Source organism: Dendrobates tinctorius, unplaced genomic scaffold, assembly GCF_039654945.1.
Source record: "Dendrobates tinctorius isolate UK_male_01 unplaced genomic scaffold, ASM3965494v1 ptg000001l, whole genome shotgun sequence".
NCBI classification, from domain to species: Eukaryota; Metazoa; Chordata; class Amphibia; order Anura; family Dendrobatidae; genus Dendrobates; species Dendrobates tinctorius.
In genome coordinates this window covers 4,919,211-4,936,865 of record NW_027361669.1, presented here as the reverse complement: position 1 = coordinate 4,936,865, position 17,655 = coordinate 4,919,211, and the positions used below count along the sequence as shown (strand labels likewise).

The 17,655-nt window shown below is 44.0% G+C and overlaps 1 protein-coding gene across 1 annotated transcript in view; it reads right to left on the bottom strand.

Annotated features, from left to right (window-relative positions):
- Window positions 1-1,389: 1,389 nt before the first annotated feature.
- Window positions 1,390-17,655, bottom strand: part of LOC141055576 (sulfotransferase 2B1-like) — a 79,555-nt gene continuing 63,289 nt past the window's right edge. Inside the window, exon 6 of the mRNA XM_073552558.1 lies at window positions 1,390-5,809. Coding sequence (XP_073408659.1) covers window positions 5,700-5,809 — 110 coding nt within the window. The 3' untranslated portion in view covers window positions 1,390-5,699. The remainder of the gene's footprint in view (window positions 5,810-17,655) is intronic.

Here is a 17,655-nt window from a genome sequence, read left to right as displayed (position 1 = left end):
ACAAAGCCCCAGAATTGGGTATCTAATCTGATACATCACTTCTGGTTTGGCTGTGGGCTGGCATTTTTAGGCTGGGATGTGCCCAATAACAATGAACCTTCCAAGTCTGATAATATCAGTCAGCAGCTGCCTGCTTTAAGTTGGCTGGTTAACAGAAATAGGGGGAACCTACATCATTTTTTAGCTATTTACTTATTTATTAGTATTACCATGGCTAAAAACACCCTTTAGTGCCACATGAGAGGCAATAAAAAATGCAAGTCTATATGTTGGGGGAGTGGGACACTACTTTTCTGAACTCTATGCTTTGAGCAACTTCCTGATTGCTCTTCTGTAAAGTATAATATGGCAACAAATGTAAAGCAAATTACATATGATTTGAATTGGGATTCAGCAAATTCCTAAAATTTGAACACAAGCTAGATTCTCATCAAATCAATTTGCTCATCTCTAGTGATTATATCTATTGACATACAGGGTTCGATCAGCACAAACTCACTGGTATCTGCCCATTTTAACGTTCTAGGGCAGGTTTCTGTCAGTGTAACAATGTAATGAGGAAGACCAGGCTGCAGGTACCTGCTTGCCGGGTCCGGAACTGTTGAGGCAGCCTCCCCTGTTGCCCGGGGAAAAGGAATGAGGGACCGGACCAACCTCATGACCTGGGTAGGAGGGGCCTGATAAATGAAAAAGTGCACGCAGTGAGGGGCATTTTGGTGAGAACAAGCAATGCACGGCAGGGTGAGGGGCGTGCTCCGTCCCCAGAGCACCAGTGCTGCGACAATCTGTGTCTTCCAGCTCTCACCACCACCAGAGTGACTGTGAGAGACCGAGTTGCCAGGTGCCCTATGTCTATCAGAGAGTGAGGTGCTGTGTGCTTTGTGAAAATTAGGAAGGGGAAAGGGAAATTTGTGCTCACCAAAATAGTCCTGTAAGCCGGTCGTGCCTAGGGATCAAATGGCTGACCACCATGTGTTGCAAACATGAAGAGAGAAGGAAGATCCGGCACTGGAGACTTGATAAAATCCACGATAAGTTTTATTCACATAATTTCATGATAAAACCATAAAGGGGAAAACAGACCCCCCACGCCTGACGCGTTTCGAACCTTACACCAGGTTCTTCCTCAGAGACATAAGACAAAACAGTTCACAAAATGATTATAAACATTCCTAATCAGCAGAGGGACTCCACAAATGTGTATAATCAAAGAGGCAGACAACTAAGCCCTCAAATCACTGGTGGAGTCACTCCCTTGCAAGAAGAAAGAAAAAAAAAAAAAAAGGAAAAGACCTATACAACAATGGACAAGACATAGAATAAATAAAAACATGTGCAATACACACGTATAAATGCATAAATACATAGCAACTATCAAATGACAAACAACAAAAAAAAAAAAAAAAACCCCAAAAAAAAACCCCCCCCCCAAAAAAAAAAAAAAAATAAAAAAAAAAATAAAAAACACCAAAAATCTCAGCACTCAATAGAAATACATAAGATCTTTTCTATAATTTAGACCTTGCGGATATCGTGCATCAAGCGCAAGTATCCAGTGCTGCGACAATCTGTGTCTTCCAGCTCTCACCACCACCAGAGTGACTGTGAGAGACCGAGTTGCCAGGTGCCCTATGTCTATCAGAGAGTGAGGTGCTGTGTGCTTTGTGACTGTGAGTGAAACGCAGGTGCAGAGTAGAGAAGGCCGGGTACCGGATGTACACTTGTGGCCTTCTTTGCTAGTGAACATTGACTTATCCACATTGAACTTGGAAAGAGCTGTGGCCCTGTTTGATTTGGCCACAGCAGTCCATGGACTAGGGACTCAGCTGAAAGTATCGGAGACTGACCGCTGCCTCCAGAAGACAGACCCTCGTGTAAAGGACTCCCCTTGTGGACATCTTTCCAGCCGTTGCCGATGCTGCAACCCCTGCAGGATCTTCTGCCGTGGAGGAGGATAAACTACACAATAAGTTTTCCTAAAAGGACCGTTGTTATTCTGTACTTATTGTTGTTCTCATCTACCCTTTCACCATTTATCTCCCTGGGAGGAGCTATCCCCCTGTTAAATTACAACTGTTAAATTTGTTAACCCTTGCTCTGCCTTCTGTCTGTCACTGCATCCCGCAACCTGCTTACAACAAGACGGAGGACAATATTCATAAACTCCCAAGATAAATCAAGAATGATTTGCTAAGTAAAAGAATTTAGTATAAGAAAGCAAGAAGATTACTGAGATGGATTTATTTTGACTGGATTTTGGCACTGGGATTTAAGAGTGAGCAAAAGAGTCTGGGTGGGAGACTCCACTCCCATACTTCCATCCAGGTCTGGTCTTACAAGTCTAATAACAGTATATAGGGAGAACAAAATGAACATAAAGGTCATGAAAATTGGTAAGACAAAGGTTGAAGGTATAAAAGATATTACGTTTATTGAGAGAAACAATAAAAAAGTACCTGCAACCACTAAAAAGACCAATTAAAAAAGTTGTGAATGTTTTATTTGTATCATTAGATATACTGATTTTTTAGCCTGACTGGAGTATGGGGCCCAGTCAGCAGAGGGGGCCCACCTTGGGCCCTGTCTCTTCTGCTGATCACGCCCCAGCGGCAAGATTCTGCCGGTGCAGTAATTGAACCTGCGTCCGAGACGCAGGTTCAGTTACTCTACTGCCTTGCGGGTCCGTGAGGGCCTGCAAGGCCACAGTTAAAGCTGCCAGACAATTGGAGGCTGGCAGTGATGTCAGTGCTCACGTCGCTGGCGTATGACATCATTGACATTCACCAGCAAGTGCGTGCTTGAAACTCCGGGAGAGATCATTGCCGCAGGAGCGCGTCAAGGCAAGAAGAAAGGTGTTATTTTTAATCTTTATTGAAAGCAGCAAGCAGCACAATGTTTCACCGGCAGGATGGACACACATGGACCTTGTGTCTCCATCCTGCCTGGGGCAGAGTGGAGACGCGGGGGCAGGATTGGAGACATGGGAGCAGAATGGAGACAAGGGGGCAGAATGAAGACAAGGGGGCAGAATGGAGACACAGGAGCAGAATGGAGATACGGGCAGGATTGGAGACACCGGGCAGAATGGAGAGAAGGAGGCAGAATGGTGACACAGGGCAGATGGAGACAAGGGGCAGAATGGAGACATGGGCAGGATTGGAGACACGGAGCAGAATATAGACAAGGTGGCAGGACTGGCGACAAGGGGGCAGGATTGGAGACATGGGGCAGAATGGAGACATGGGGCAGAATGGAGACATGGGGCAGAATAGAGACAAGGGGCAGAATAGAGACATGTGGCAGAATGGAGACACAGGAGCAGGATTGGAGACATGGGAGCAGGATTGGAGACACAAGAGCAGAATGGAGACACGGGAGCAGAATTGGAAACAGGGGCGCAGCATTGAAGACATGAGGGCAGAATGGAGACAAGGGGCAGAATGGAGACAGGGGGCAGAATGGAGACACGGGGGCAAGATGGGAGACACAAGGGTAGGATGGGAGACACAGGGGCAGAATGTAGACAGGGGGGGCAGAATGTAGACAGGGGGCAGGATGGGAGACACAGGGGCAGGATGGGAGATACGGGGGCAGGATGGGAGACATGGGGGCAGGATGGGAGTCACAGGGCAGGATGGAAACAGGGTGCAGGATTGAGACATGGTGCAGGATTGAGACAGATGGGGCAGGAATATGGATTGGGATGAGACAGATGGTGCAGGATCATGGGGCAGGATGGAGACAGATGGGGCAGGATCATGGGGCAGGATGGAGACAGATGGGGCAGGATCATGGGGCAGGATGGATACGATGGAAACAGATGGGGCAGGATCATGGGACAGATGGGGCAGGATGGAGACAGATGGTGTAGGATCATGGGGCAGGATGGATATGATGGAGACAGATGGGGCAGGATCATAGGACAGATGGGGCAGGATGGAACATCACATGGGGGCAGGATAGGAGAACATATGGATGGAGCCAGGAATGAGACACACAGGGGGCCAGGAGGGGTGATATTATTAGCATAAGGGCTAATTAAGGAATATTATTACTGCAGTGATTTATTTATTTTATTTTTTGAGGATACTGTTTTGAATGGGTGGGCGGTCCTGTTACTGTGCAGAGCAAAACTGTCGCCTTTTTTTTCTTTATCTGGTGTAGTTTAGAATTTGGGAAAAAAATAAGTTATGTGTTCTGCAAGCGGTGCTCTAGTTAACTGTGTTATTTTCTGCAGAGATGAGCCCTGGCTGGAAAAAGTGACAGCAGTCTGTGCTGGATGAAGATTAAAAGCAAAGATGAAGGACTTCACCTAGAGATGTCACTAGTGAGTCAGTGTATTACCTGTACACTGACACTATACACTGTATACTATATACAGCGGTCCTGTGTACAATGTCACCAGTAATCACTGTATCAACTTTACATTATACACTATATACAGAGCTCCTGTGTATAATGTCACCGTGATCACTGTATTACCTGTACACAGACACTGCATACTAAGTACAGATCTCCTGTGTATAATGGCACTTATGGTGACATTAGTATTGTGTTTTTTATTACTGATCAGCATTGTAGTATTCTGTCACTTTGTGGTGGTAATATGTTATCCGACCATGGTGTGGCGGTATTTTCTGGTTGTATGTGCTATTATATGGTCATTATGTAGAGGTAATATATGGTCTGGACAGGGTGTGGTGGTATTTGTTCCTTGTATGTGGTATTAAAAGTCACTATGTAGTGGTAATATGGTGTTTGGTCATGGTGCGGTGGTATTTGTCACCTGTATGTGATATTATTGGTCATTTTATAAATTGAAAAATAAATAAAAATGTGCTTAAATTGTATTGGATATTTTAACAAATGCTTAATAGGTTAGAGTAGTGTAGGGCTCGGCCAAAAGAGTCTACCTTGTCATGGTGGCGGCTTAAAAATCTTTTGACTGTGGACAGTTTGAGGGGTGTAGGTGGTGCTGAGGTGGAGCCTGGGCGGAGTCTCAAGGGGACCTCGAAAATTTTGCCAGTATGGGACACCGAAATTCCTAGTGGCAGCCCTGCGTTTGAGGATAGTAAAGTACTGCATAGATCTGGCATCGGTATTTTGTATGTCAGACGCATAACCCAATTAATTGTCTGTCATTGTAACACGATAACCAATCCGAAAAAGTAAAGGGGTGCCCGAAGTCCAAATTAATTTTCATTCTAAATCCCTATATACTTAATGCCATAATCTAAACTATTTTCAAATATACTTGAATTTTTTTTCCTTCTTCTTGTCTAACTACTCTATCAAATTAGTTTGCTTTATTTTTGGTTTTCTACTTCCTTTTTTTATAACACTTCTTCTGAGAATCCCAGTGCACGCTGGGAGGCTCAAACACAGTGTCATCAGGGTCAGAAGTTGTGGTCACTGCCGCGCAGCCCCTGTCCACTCCTTGAAATGAAAAGTCATCAGTGATGCTCATTTCAAGAGATGTGATAGTCCCTGCGCGTGCACCCAGATTGTCAAACAAAGCATCATCCAAAAGGATAGATAGTGTAGATAGGGGAGAATGACAAATGTTTTATTCAAGTATATTAGAAAATAGTTTAGCTGATGGCATTAAATAGATAGGAATTTAGGATGAAAATTAATTTAAAAAATTACTTAGCTATGGTACATATGCAGTATTTAACTAAACATGTGAAATATCAAGATTAATCCCAAAAAAAGGTCAAATTTAGATCTTCCATCTTCTTCTTATAAACGTCATCAAAATGCTCATTCTGCGCTACAGTAAAATGGTTCTTCCAATCTCCAGTGATGCCTGCAAGAAATATTGAATATATTTAATAGATTGAATTGACGTCAAGCTTAGACAACATTTTGGATATTTCAGACTTGGGCAGGACTCACTTCCTGACCATCACTTACTGTAGGTGTCTATTAAATTAATATTAAATTGATATTTTATGGTGAACCCACATGGCAGACTTCTTTCAGAAATGTGTGAATGCAAATCAGCTCCACGCATCTGAACTGATTGGCTACTGTAGTAAACATTTGACTTTCTGTACATTTCAATTAGACAAATAGCAAAGACACAAACATTTCTGCATTAATTCTATAATGTATATAGTCCTCATTACTTGTATAATCTTAGCAGTTCACAAATGTTTTTTTCTAAGCGCCCTTTTTGTCAAAGGCAAATAACCCCTTCATGACCAGAGGTATTTTCGATTTTGCGTTTTTGTTTTTTGCTCAACTTATGCCCACAGCCAGTCAAAATGACCATGTGAGGGTTTGTTTTATGCATAACAAGTTGTACTTTTGAACGTCACCATTGGTTTTAACATATCATCGTTCTGGAAAAAGGGAAACAAATTCAAAGTGTGGTGAAATTGCAAAAAAAGTGCAATTCCACAACTGTTTTTTTTGTGTTGCTTTTTTACTGTGTTCACTAAACGCTAAAATTGACCTTCCATTATGATTCTCCAGGTCATTACAAATTCACAGACACCAAACATGTCTAGGTTCTTTTTTATGTAAGTCCAAAGTTAGTTAAAAAAAAAAAATTGTGCCATTTTCTGATACCCATAGGGTCTCCATGTTTCGTGATCTTGGGTTGCTGAGGGCTTATTTTTTTCATGCCTAGCTGACACTTTTGGTGATATAGTTTAGGTATAGAGATGATCTTTTGATCGCCTGTTATTACATTTTAATGCAATGTTGCGGCACCCATCATAAAGCACTTCTGGCATTTTTAATTTTTGCTCATTACGCCGTTTAGCAATCAGGTTAATTTATTTTATATTGATAGATCGGACAATTCTGAACACGGTGATACAGAATATGTGTATGTTTGATTTTCTAATTGTTTTATTTTGAATGGGGCAAAAGGGGGGTGATTTGAACTTTTATATTTTTTACTTTTTTGTATTTTTAAAAACTTTTTTTCCACTTTTGGCATGCTTCAATAGCCTCCAAGGGAGACTAGAAGCTGCCATAACCGGATCAGCTCTGCTACCTGCAGGCGATGGTGAGATCGCCTGTATGTAGCAGAATTGCTGACTTGCTATGAGCGCCGACCTCACTCATAGCAATCCGGCAGTGACAACCATAGAGGTCTGCAGGAGACCTCTGGTTGTCATTCCAACCCATCGGTGACCTGCGATCATGTGACGGGGGTCACCGATGGGTAGATTTCCGGCGCCCTTGCCTGAAGAACGTGTTAAATGCCTCTGTCAGAGTTTCACAGCGGCATTTAATAGGTTAATAGCCGCGGATGGATCACGATTCCACCTGCATGTTAGAGGCACATGTCAGCTGTTCAAAACAGCTGACATGTGTCGGGAAAGATGTGGGCTGACCTAGGGAGCCCACATCAAAGGGAGGATGTCTGACATCAGCATATTATTATGCCCAATGCCAGAAAGGGGTTAAAGATAACCCGTCACAAAATCAAAAGTGACCAGCTTTTGCTCCCAGGATTCTCTTGGGGAATGTCTTTAGGTTGCTCTGCATAATTACCCTGTGAGCAATGCCCCATCTCAGGTAAGGCTGGAGTCACTCTAGCGATTTTAAAATCAGTCCAATTTTGATGCAGGTGCATTGGACGAGTGTAATGCAAGTGTTATGTGAGTGTCATGCATTTTTTATGGAGTACAATATGATTTTTCACACCTAGCGTTCGATTTACTGTACATCCGAATGCAGTGTGATTGCTATCTGAGTGCAAGGCAATTTTAACATGAGCTTTTACATAGAGAATTTCCCTAAGTCATTTACACATTATTTTCAAAGGAAATATTCTTCAAAACATACACTGCTCACAAAAATAAAGGGAACACTAAAATACTGCATCCTAGACATTACTAAATGAAATATTCCAGCTGCAAATCTTTATTCATTACAGAATGGGATGTGTTGAGAACAATAAAACAAAAATGATCAACATAAATCAAAAGTAATATCCCATGGAGATATCAATTTGGAATGATACTCAAAATCAAAGTGGAAAATCAAATTACAGACTGATCCAACTTCAGTGGAAATGCCTCAAGACAAGGAAATGATGCTCAGTAGCGTGTGTGGCTTCCATGTGCCTGTATGACCTCCCTACATGCCTGGGCATGGTACTGATGAGGTGGCGGATGTTCTCCTGAGGGATCAACTCCCAGACCTGGACTAAAGCATCCAACAACTCCTGTAAGTCTGTGGTGCAACGTGACACTGGTGGATGGAGCAAGACATGATGTCCCAGATGTGCTGAATCGGATTCAGGTCTGGGGAACGGGCAGGCCAGTCCATAGCTTCAATAACTACATCTTGCAGGAACTGGTGACACACTCCAGCCACATGAGGTCTGGCATTGTCCTGCATTAGGAGAAACCCAGGTCCAACCACACCAGCATATGGTCTCACAAGGGGTCTGAGGATCTCATCTCGGTACCTAATGGCAGTCAGGCTACCTCTGGCGAGCACATGGAAGGCTGTGCGGCCCTCCAAAGAAATGCCACCCCACACCATTACTGACCCACTGCCAAACCAGTCATGATGAAGGATGTTGCAGGGTGCAGATCGCTCTCTACGGTGTCTCCAGACTCTGTCATGTCTGTCACATGTGCTCAGTGTGAACCTGCTTTCATCTGTGAAGAGCACAGGGCACCAGAGGCGAATTTGCCAATCCTGGTGTTCTGTGGCAAATGCCAAGCGTCCTGCAAGGTGTTGGGCTGTGGGAACAACCCCTATCTGTAGATGTCGAGCCCTCAGACCATCCTCATGAAGTCGGTTTCTAACCATTTGTGCAGACACATGCACATTTGTGGCCTGCTGAAGGTCATTTTGCAGGGCTCTGAGAGTGCTCCTCCTGTTCCTCCTTGCACAAAGGCGGAGGTAGCGATTCTGCTGCTGGGTTGTTGCCCTCCTACGGCCCCCCTCCACATCTCCTGGTATACTGGCCTGTCTCCGGGTAGCGCCTCCAGCCTCTGGACACTACGCTGGCAGACACAGCAAACCTTCTTGCCACAACTCACATTGATGTGCCATCCTGGATGAGCTGCACTGCCTGAGCCACTTGTGTGGGTTGTAGAGTCCGTCTCATGCTACCACGAGTGTGAAAGAACAGCCAACATTCAAAAGTGACCAAAACATCAGCCAGAAAGCATTGGTACTGAGATGTGGTGTGTGGTCCCCACCTGCAGAACCATTCCTTTATTGAGTGTGTCTTGATAATTGCCAATAATTTCCATCTGTTTTCTACTCCATTTGCATGACAGCATGTGAAATTGATTGTCAATCAGTGTTGCTTCCCAAGTGGACAGTTTGATTTCACAGAAATTTGATTTACTTCGAGTTATATTCTGTTGTTTAAGTTTTCCCTTCATTTTGTTGAGCAGGGTGTATATATATATATATATACACTCACTGGCCACTTTATTAGGTACACCATGCTAGTAAGGGGTTGGACCCCCTTTTGCCTTCAGAACTGCCTCAGTTCTTCGTGGCAGAGATTCAACAAGGTGCTGGAAGCATTCCTCAGAGATTTTGGACCATATTGACATGATGGCATCACACAGTTGGCGCAGATTTGTCGGCTGCACATCCCTGATGCGAATCTCCCGTTCCACCACATCCCAAAGATGCTCTATTGGATTGAGATCTGGTGACTGAGAAGGCCATTTGAGTACAGTAAACTCATTGTCATGTTCAAGAAACCAATCTGAGATGATTCGAGCTTTATGACATGGCGCATTATCCTGCTGAAAGTAGCCATCAGATGTTGGGTACATTGTGGTCATAAAGGGATGGACATGGTCAGCAACAATACTCAGGTAGGCTGTGGCGTTGCAACGATGCTCAATTGGTACCAAGGGGCCCAAAGAGTGCCCAGAAAAAATTCCCCACACCATGACACCACCACCACCAGCCTGAACCGTTGATACAAGGCAGGATGGATCCATGCTTTCATGTTGTTTACGCCAAATTCTGACCCTACCATCCCAATGTCGCAGCAGAAATCGAGACTCATCAGACCAGGCAACGTTTTTCCAATCTTCTACTGTCCAATTTCGATGAGCTTGTGCAAATTGTAGCCTCAGTTTCCTGTTCTTAGCTGAGAGGAGTGGTACCCAGTGTGGTCTTCTGCTGCTGTAGCCCATCTGCCTCAAAGTTCGACGCACTGTGCGTTCAGAGATGCTCTTCTGCCTACCTTGGTTGTAACGGGTGGCAATTTGAGTCACTGTTGCCTTTCTATCAGCTCGAACCAGTCTGCCCATTCTCCTCTGACCTCTGGCATCAACATGGCATTTCCGGCCACAGAACTGCCGCTCACTGGATTTTTTTTCTTTTTCGGACCATTCTCTGTAAACCCTAGAGATGGTTGTGCGTGAAAATCCCAGTAGATCAGCAGTTTCTGAAATTCTCAGACCAGCCCTTCTGGCACCAACAATCATGCCACGTTCAAAGGCACTCAAATCACCTTTCTTCCCCATACTGATGCTCGGTTTGAACTGCAGGAGATTGTCTTGACCATGTCTACATGCCTAAATGCACTGAGTTGCTGCCATGTGATTGGCTGATTAGAAATTAAGTCTTAACACACAGTTGGACAGGTGTACCTAATAAAGTGGCCAGTGAGTGTATATATATATATATACAGTGGGTACGGAAAGTATTCAGACCCCTTTAAATTTTTCACTCTTTGTTTCATTGCAGCCATTTGGTAAATTCAAAAAAGTTCATTTTTTCTCATTAATGTACAATCTTGGCTGATTAAAAAAACAGAAATGTAGAAATTTTTGCAAATTTATTAAAAAATAAGAACTGAAATATCATATGGTCATAAGTATTCAGACCCTTTGCTCAAACACTCATATTTAAGTCACATGCTGTCCATTTCCTTTTGATCCTCCTTGAGATGGTTCTACTCCTTCATTGGAGTGTGTTTAATTAAACTGATAGGACTTGATTTGTAAAGGCATACACCTGTCTATATAAGACCTCACAGCTCACAGTGCATGTCAGACCAAATGAGAATCATGAGGTCTAAGGAACTGGCCAAAGAGCTCAGAGACAGAATTTCTGCACTACTCAAGGTTCCTAAGAGCACAGTGGCCTCCATAATCCTTAAAAAGAAGAAGTTTGGGACCCAGAAGTCTTCCTAGACCTGGCCACCCAGCCAAACTGAGCAATCGTGGGAGAAGAGCCTTGGTGAGAGAGGTAAAAAAGAACCCCAAGATCACTGTGGCTGAGCTCAGAGATGCAGAAAGGAGCCTGATAAAGACGGGTCACCGTCAAAACATCGCCACCTGAGGGTCAGTAAAGTATCCACTTTTTTCACATTTATTTTGGAGTGCTACCCATTTTTCTTGATTTATTAATCGGTTGTTTGGACACTGCTGAATAGGTTTTGCACCAATTGTATAATTTTGGAAGTGCTGCCCTTTTTTCTGATTTATATATATATCTATATATATATATTTATATATACTGTACAGCTCTGGCAAAAATTAAGAGACCATTGCAAAATTTTCAGTTTGTCTGATCTTTCTGTTTATAAGTATATTTTTGAGTAAAGTGTAAATTGTTCTTTTATTCTATAAACTACTGACAACAACATGTCTTCAAATTTCCAAGCACTAAATTTTGTATTTATTTTCAGAAAATGAGAAATGGTCAAAATAACCAAAAATGCAGTGCTTGCAGACCCCAAATAATGCTAAGAAAACAAGTTCAGAATCATTTAGAAACAACAATACTAATGTTTTAACTCAGGAAGAGTTCAGAAATCAATATTTTGTGGAATAACCATGATTTTTAATCACAGCTTTCATGTGTCTTGGCATGCTTTCCACAAGTCTTTCACACTGCTTTTGGGTAACCTTATGCCACTCCTGGTACAAAAATGTAAGCAGTTCTTCTTTGTTTGATGGCTTGTGACTATCCAACTTCCTCTTGATTACATTCCAGAGGTTTTCAATGGGGTTCAGGTCTGGAGATTGGGCTAGTCATGACAGGGATTTGATGTGGTGGTTCGTCATGCACACATTGATTGACCTAGTTGCGTGGCATGGTGCATTGTCCTGCTGGAAAACCAGTCCTCAGAGTTGGGGAACATTGCCTGAGCGGAAGGAATCAACTATTTTTCCAGGATAACCTTATATGGAGCTTGATTCATACGTATTTTGCAAAGATTAACCTGCCCTATTCCAGCCTTGCTGAAGCATCCCCAGATCATCACGATCCTCTATCAAATTTGAAAGTGGGTGCAAGACGCCTCTCAAGGTCTCCATCTAACCATTAGATGACCAGGTGTTGGGCAAAGCTGAAAATTTGACTCATCAGAGAAGGTTACCTTACGCCAGTCCTCTATGGTCAAATTCTTTTAGTCTTTGGCAAACTTCACCTTGGCTCTCTATTGCTTCTCTTTGATGAAAGGCTTTTTTTCCAGCTTTACATGACTTGAGCCATGCCTCTAGGAGCCTGTTACAAACTGTTCTTGCCATGCACTTCACCCCAGCTGCCATTTGCCATTCCTTTTGTTGGTCACTTGATGTCATCTTGCAGTTGCTGAGTGACATTCGAAAAAGATGACGGTTATCCCAGTTAGTGGAGAGTCGTTTTCGCCCTTTGCCAGTCATAGCTTTGTTGTCCCCAATGTCTGCTGCTTGACCTTGTGGTAATGGAATGCCGTCTTAGAAATTTTAAGAATGGAGGCAACATGATGCTCACTGTATCCCTCTGCTAGTAAAGCCAGAATTGAGCCCTTCTTTTCCTCACTCAAGATTTTTCTTTTCAACTTGTTTGGCATTGTTAAAAGTTATTTTTTCATTCCTATTACTTTTGAGATATTACTAGCACTTGTTTTACCATCCAGCTTGTCCTATTGCAAGAGGATTGTGAACAACACAGCAGGGTTTTTATACTTTCCTTCATTAAATAAAATTTGGTTCAGGTGGTCACCTAATCAGAAGTGCATTAAGTAGAATGAGGTGTACTTTGGTTGGAAATCAACTGACACTGGAATGGAATGGCTGTCAGACATGTAGAGAAGCTGATTTTTATAAAACTGTGCAGTGGTCTCTTAAATATTGCCAAAGCTGTATATATACAGTATATATATTATGTACAGTATGTATATTTGATAGATAGATAGATGAAAAGCCAGCAATTCATGTGCAGCGTAAACTTATATCACAGAGAGACATGTTAGAATAGAATAGATAGAATAGATATATACACATAGAATAGATAGATGCACACACATATATATGTATATATATATTACATATATACCGTATATACTCGTGTATAAGCCGAGATTTTCAGCCCATTTTTTTGGGCTGAAAGTCCCCCTCTCGGCTTATACACGAGTCATATACCGGGGGGATCAGCAGGGGAGGGGGAGCGGGGGTGTCAGATCATACTCACCCTTCTCTGCAGCTCCCCTGCTTGTTCCATGTTGTCGGCGCTGCTCTCTTCCTGCTTCAGCTGTCAAATGGTACCCGCTCATTAAATATGCACATATTTAATGAGCGGGTACCACGTGACCGCTGAACCAGGAAGAGAGCAGCGCCGACAACATGGAACAAGCAGGGGAGCTGCAGAGACAAGTGCCAGGACCCGGTGAGTATGAACGCGGGGGGGGAGGCATAGTCACCTGTCCCTGCGCTCTGCTGTCTTGTGTCCTCTGCAGTGACATTCAGGTCAGAGGGCGCTATCGCTCTATGCCTGCACAGTCACTGCAGAGCGCAACGCTGATGAGCAGGGGGCAGCGACTGAGGTGAGTATACAGGTTTTTGGTTTTTTTTGGAAGGGAGGCAGCAGCAGCATGATGGGGCCACTCACTGTGCAGAAAAGCTGGGGCCACTCACTGTGCAGATAACTGGGGCCACTCACTGTGCAGCAAAGCTGGGACCACTCACTGAGCATAACTGGGGCCACTCACTGTGCATAACTGGGGCCACTCACTGTGCAGATAACTGGGGCCACTCACTGTGCAGATAACTGGGGCCACTCACTGTGCAGAAAAGCTGGGGCCACTCACTGTGCAGATAACTGGGGCCACTCACTGTGCAGCAAAGCTGGGGCCACTCACTGAGCATAACTGGGGCCACTCACTGTGCATAACTGGGGCCACTCACTGTGCAGATAACTGGGGCCACTCACTGTGCAGATAACTGGGGCCACTCACTGTGCAGAAAAGCTGGGGCCACTCACTGTACAGATAACTGGGGCCACTCACTGTGCAGCAAAGCTGGGGCCACTCACTGTGCATAACTGGGGCCACTCACTGTGCAGATAACTGGGGCCACTCACTGTTCAGATAACTGGGGCCACTCACTGTGCAGAAAAGCTGGGGCCACTCACTGTGCATGATAACTGGGGCCACTGTTGTGAGTTCATTTTCCCCTTCATTACTGAGGCCCGAGGAACTCCCTCTTCTGGTAAAAAAAGGTAGTGAGCCTGATTGTCAAACACCTGAGGCTGATTATGATGACTGGCTGAGTGGAGTTACGGACTGGATATAAGGCTGCCGACGCCCTTCTGCCCTGCGGGTGATTACTCTGTGGGATCCTTGGAGACCAGTCTGAATTCCTGCTCCTCCAAAGCTAAGTTTGCTGCTCGGCCTTTTGCTTTTGTGCTTTGATTTTGTTTTTGCTTTGTTTTTCTGGATTTCTGCCATTCCCTGCTGGGGTTTGCTGAATTCATTTAGCTCTGTCTTCTGAAAATACCTGAGTGCTGATTCAGTTTTTGAAGCCTAGCTGCTTCAGGGCCTTTTTCATATCAGCTGGTTGGCTTATGTCTTTGATAGGGTTTTGGCAGATTGCAGACAGCAGCCTTCCTGTCCTTTCCTATCTAGGTAGTTTTGGGGCCCCGTCTTTGCTCAGTCTGTCTTTCTGTCTGTGTTAGTATTTTCATCTTGCTTCACCGTCATTATATGTTGGGGGCTGCCTATTGCTTTGGGGTCTGCTCTGGGGCAGTTTAGATTTCCCCTTTCTTTCTTTAGGCCTATGTATTTCTCCGGCTGTGATCGAGGGGTCTAGGGCATCGTAGGAACCCCTCACGGCTACTGCTAGTTGTGTTGATAGGTTCAGGGGTCTGCAATCTGATAGTTGCCAACTTCTCTGGTTTTCTGGACTTAGCTTGTATTTCTGCTTTTGCCTCCTACGGTGACTCATTCATAACAGAATCACCCGCCATACCGCAGATTCTAGGGTACTCAATAGCAGGAAAGAATTGTAAAAAAAAAAAAAAAAGTCTATATTTTTTCCTCTATATCTCTGAGGCCGTAGGGGGAATTTTTTTTTTCTCTCAATGGAGATAAAGCAATTGTCTGATCGTGTGGAGCAGCTCGCTGCGGAAGTGCGGGGAATTTCCGCCTACCTTGCTCATTCACATGCTGCTGAACCAAAGATTCCTACACCTGATGTATTTTTTGGGGATCGGTCTAAATTTTTGAATTTCAAAAATAATTGTAAATTATTTTTTGCCTTGAAGCCTAACTGGTCAGGGAGCTCCGCGCAGCAGGTTAAAATTGTCATCTCTTTGCTGCGTGGCGATCCCCAGGATTGGGCGTTTTCTTTGAAACCAGATGATCCTATTCTGACTAATGTGAACGCATTCTTTCAAGCTTTGGGGTTGTTGTATGACGAACCTAATGCCATTGATCAGGCTGAAAAGACCCTGCTGGCATTGAGCCAGGGTCGTGATTCTGCAGAATTGTACTGTCAAAAATTCCGAAAGTGGGCAGTACTTACTACCTGGAATGATACTGCCTTGGCTGCTCTCTTTCGGAAGGGGTTGTCAGAAGCCGTAAAAGATACTATGGTGGGATTTCCTGTTCCCTCTGGTCTTGATGATTCTATGTCATTAGCCATTCAGGTTGATTGGCGTTTGCGCGAACGCAAAGCTGCACGAGAGGTGTTGCCACCTGTTGAACAAATGTCTGAACCTATGCAATGTGATAGAGTTTTTTCCAGAGAGCAGCGTCAGGAGTTCAGAAGGCGTAATAAGTTGTGTTTTTTCTGTGGAGATGCCTCGCATATTATTTCTGTCTGTCCCAAACGAGAGAAACGCTTTGCACACACGTTTTCTGTTGGGGGTGTTCAACCTAAGTTTCTTCTGGCTATTACTCTGATCTGCTCCCTGTCCACATTTTCCGCCAAGGCTTTTGTGGATTCGGGAGCAGCCCTAAACCTAATGGACTTGGATTTTGCTAAACGTTGTGGATTTCCGATGACACCTCTGCAGACGCCTATCCCTTTGAGGGGAATTGATGCTACTCCTTTGGCTAAAAATAAACCCCAGTTTTGGACCCAGGTGGTAATGCGGGTCGCCCCAGACCATCAAGAAAATTGCAGATTTCTGGTGTTGCATAATCTGCATGATACTATTGTTCTGGGGTTTCCCTGGTTACAGATTCATAATCTGTGTGATTGGAAATCTGTGTCTGTGGTGAGTTGGGGTTGTCGGTGTGCCTTTAGTGAGGCTCCGGTGTTTTCCACCTCTCCTCAGTCGCATGATGTTCCTGATTATTTGGCGGACTTTTATGATGTATTTAGTGAGAATGAGTCTGCGTCTCTGCCTCCTCATAGGAGTTATGACTGTGCAATTGAACTGAGCCAGGGGTGTAAATTTCCCAAGGGTCGGCTCTTCAATTTATCTGTACCCGAGCACGAGGCTATGCGATCCTATATTAAGGAGGCGTTGGAGAAGGGTCATATTAGACCATCCTCGTCACCCTTAGGTGCCGGGTTTTTTTTTGTAGCCAAAAAGGATGGATCATTAAGACCTTGTATTGATTATCGTGCCCTCAACAAAATTACTGTTAAATATCAGTATCCGTTACCCCTGATTTCTGATCTATTCTCCAGAGTTAAAGGTGCTTGCTGGTTTACCAAGCTTGACCTCAGGGGGGCGTATAATCTTATTCGCATTAAGCATGGGGATGAATGGAAGACGGCGTTTAATACTCCGGAGGGACATTTTGAGTACCTGGTGATGCCTTTTGGGCTCACTAATGCCCCTTCTGTCTTCCAGTGCTTCATGAACGATATTTTCCGAGATTTTGTCGATAAATTTTTGATTATCTATCTGGATGATATTTTGATCTTCTCCAAGGATTGGGATTCTCATGTGAAACATATTCGGACTGTGTTCCGGATCTTGAGGGAGAATTCCCTGTATGTCAAGGGATCTAAATGCCTTTTTGGAGTACAGAGGATTTCTTTTTTGGGATTTATTTTGTCCCCGTCAACTATTGAAATGGACCCGGCCAAGGTACAGGCCATTCACGATTGGGTTCAGCCCACTTCTTTGAAGGCCCTCCAGAAGTTTTTGGGTTTTGCTAATTTTTATCGGAAATTTATAGCAAAATTTTCTAGTATTGCCAAGCCATTGACTGATTTGACTAAAAAGGGTGCTGATGTGTTAAATTGGTCTCCGGAGGCTGTTTCTTCCTTTCAGGAGCTGAAGTGAAGATTCACCTCCGCCCCGGTTTTGCGGCAACCTGATGTCTCACTTCCATTCCAGGTAGAGGTGGATGCTTCTGAGATTGATGCAGGAGCTGTTTTGTCCAAAAGGATCCTGTAACATCCAAAATGAATCCCTGTGCTTTCTTTTCCCGAAAGTTCTCTCCATCTGAACGTAACTATGATGTGGGGAATAGGG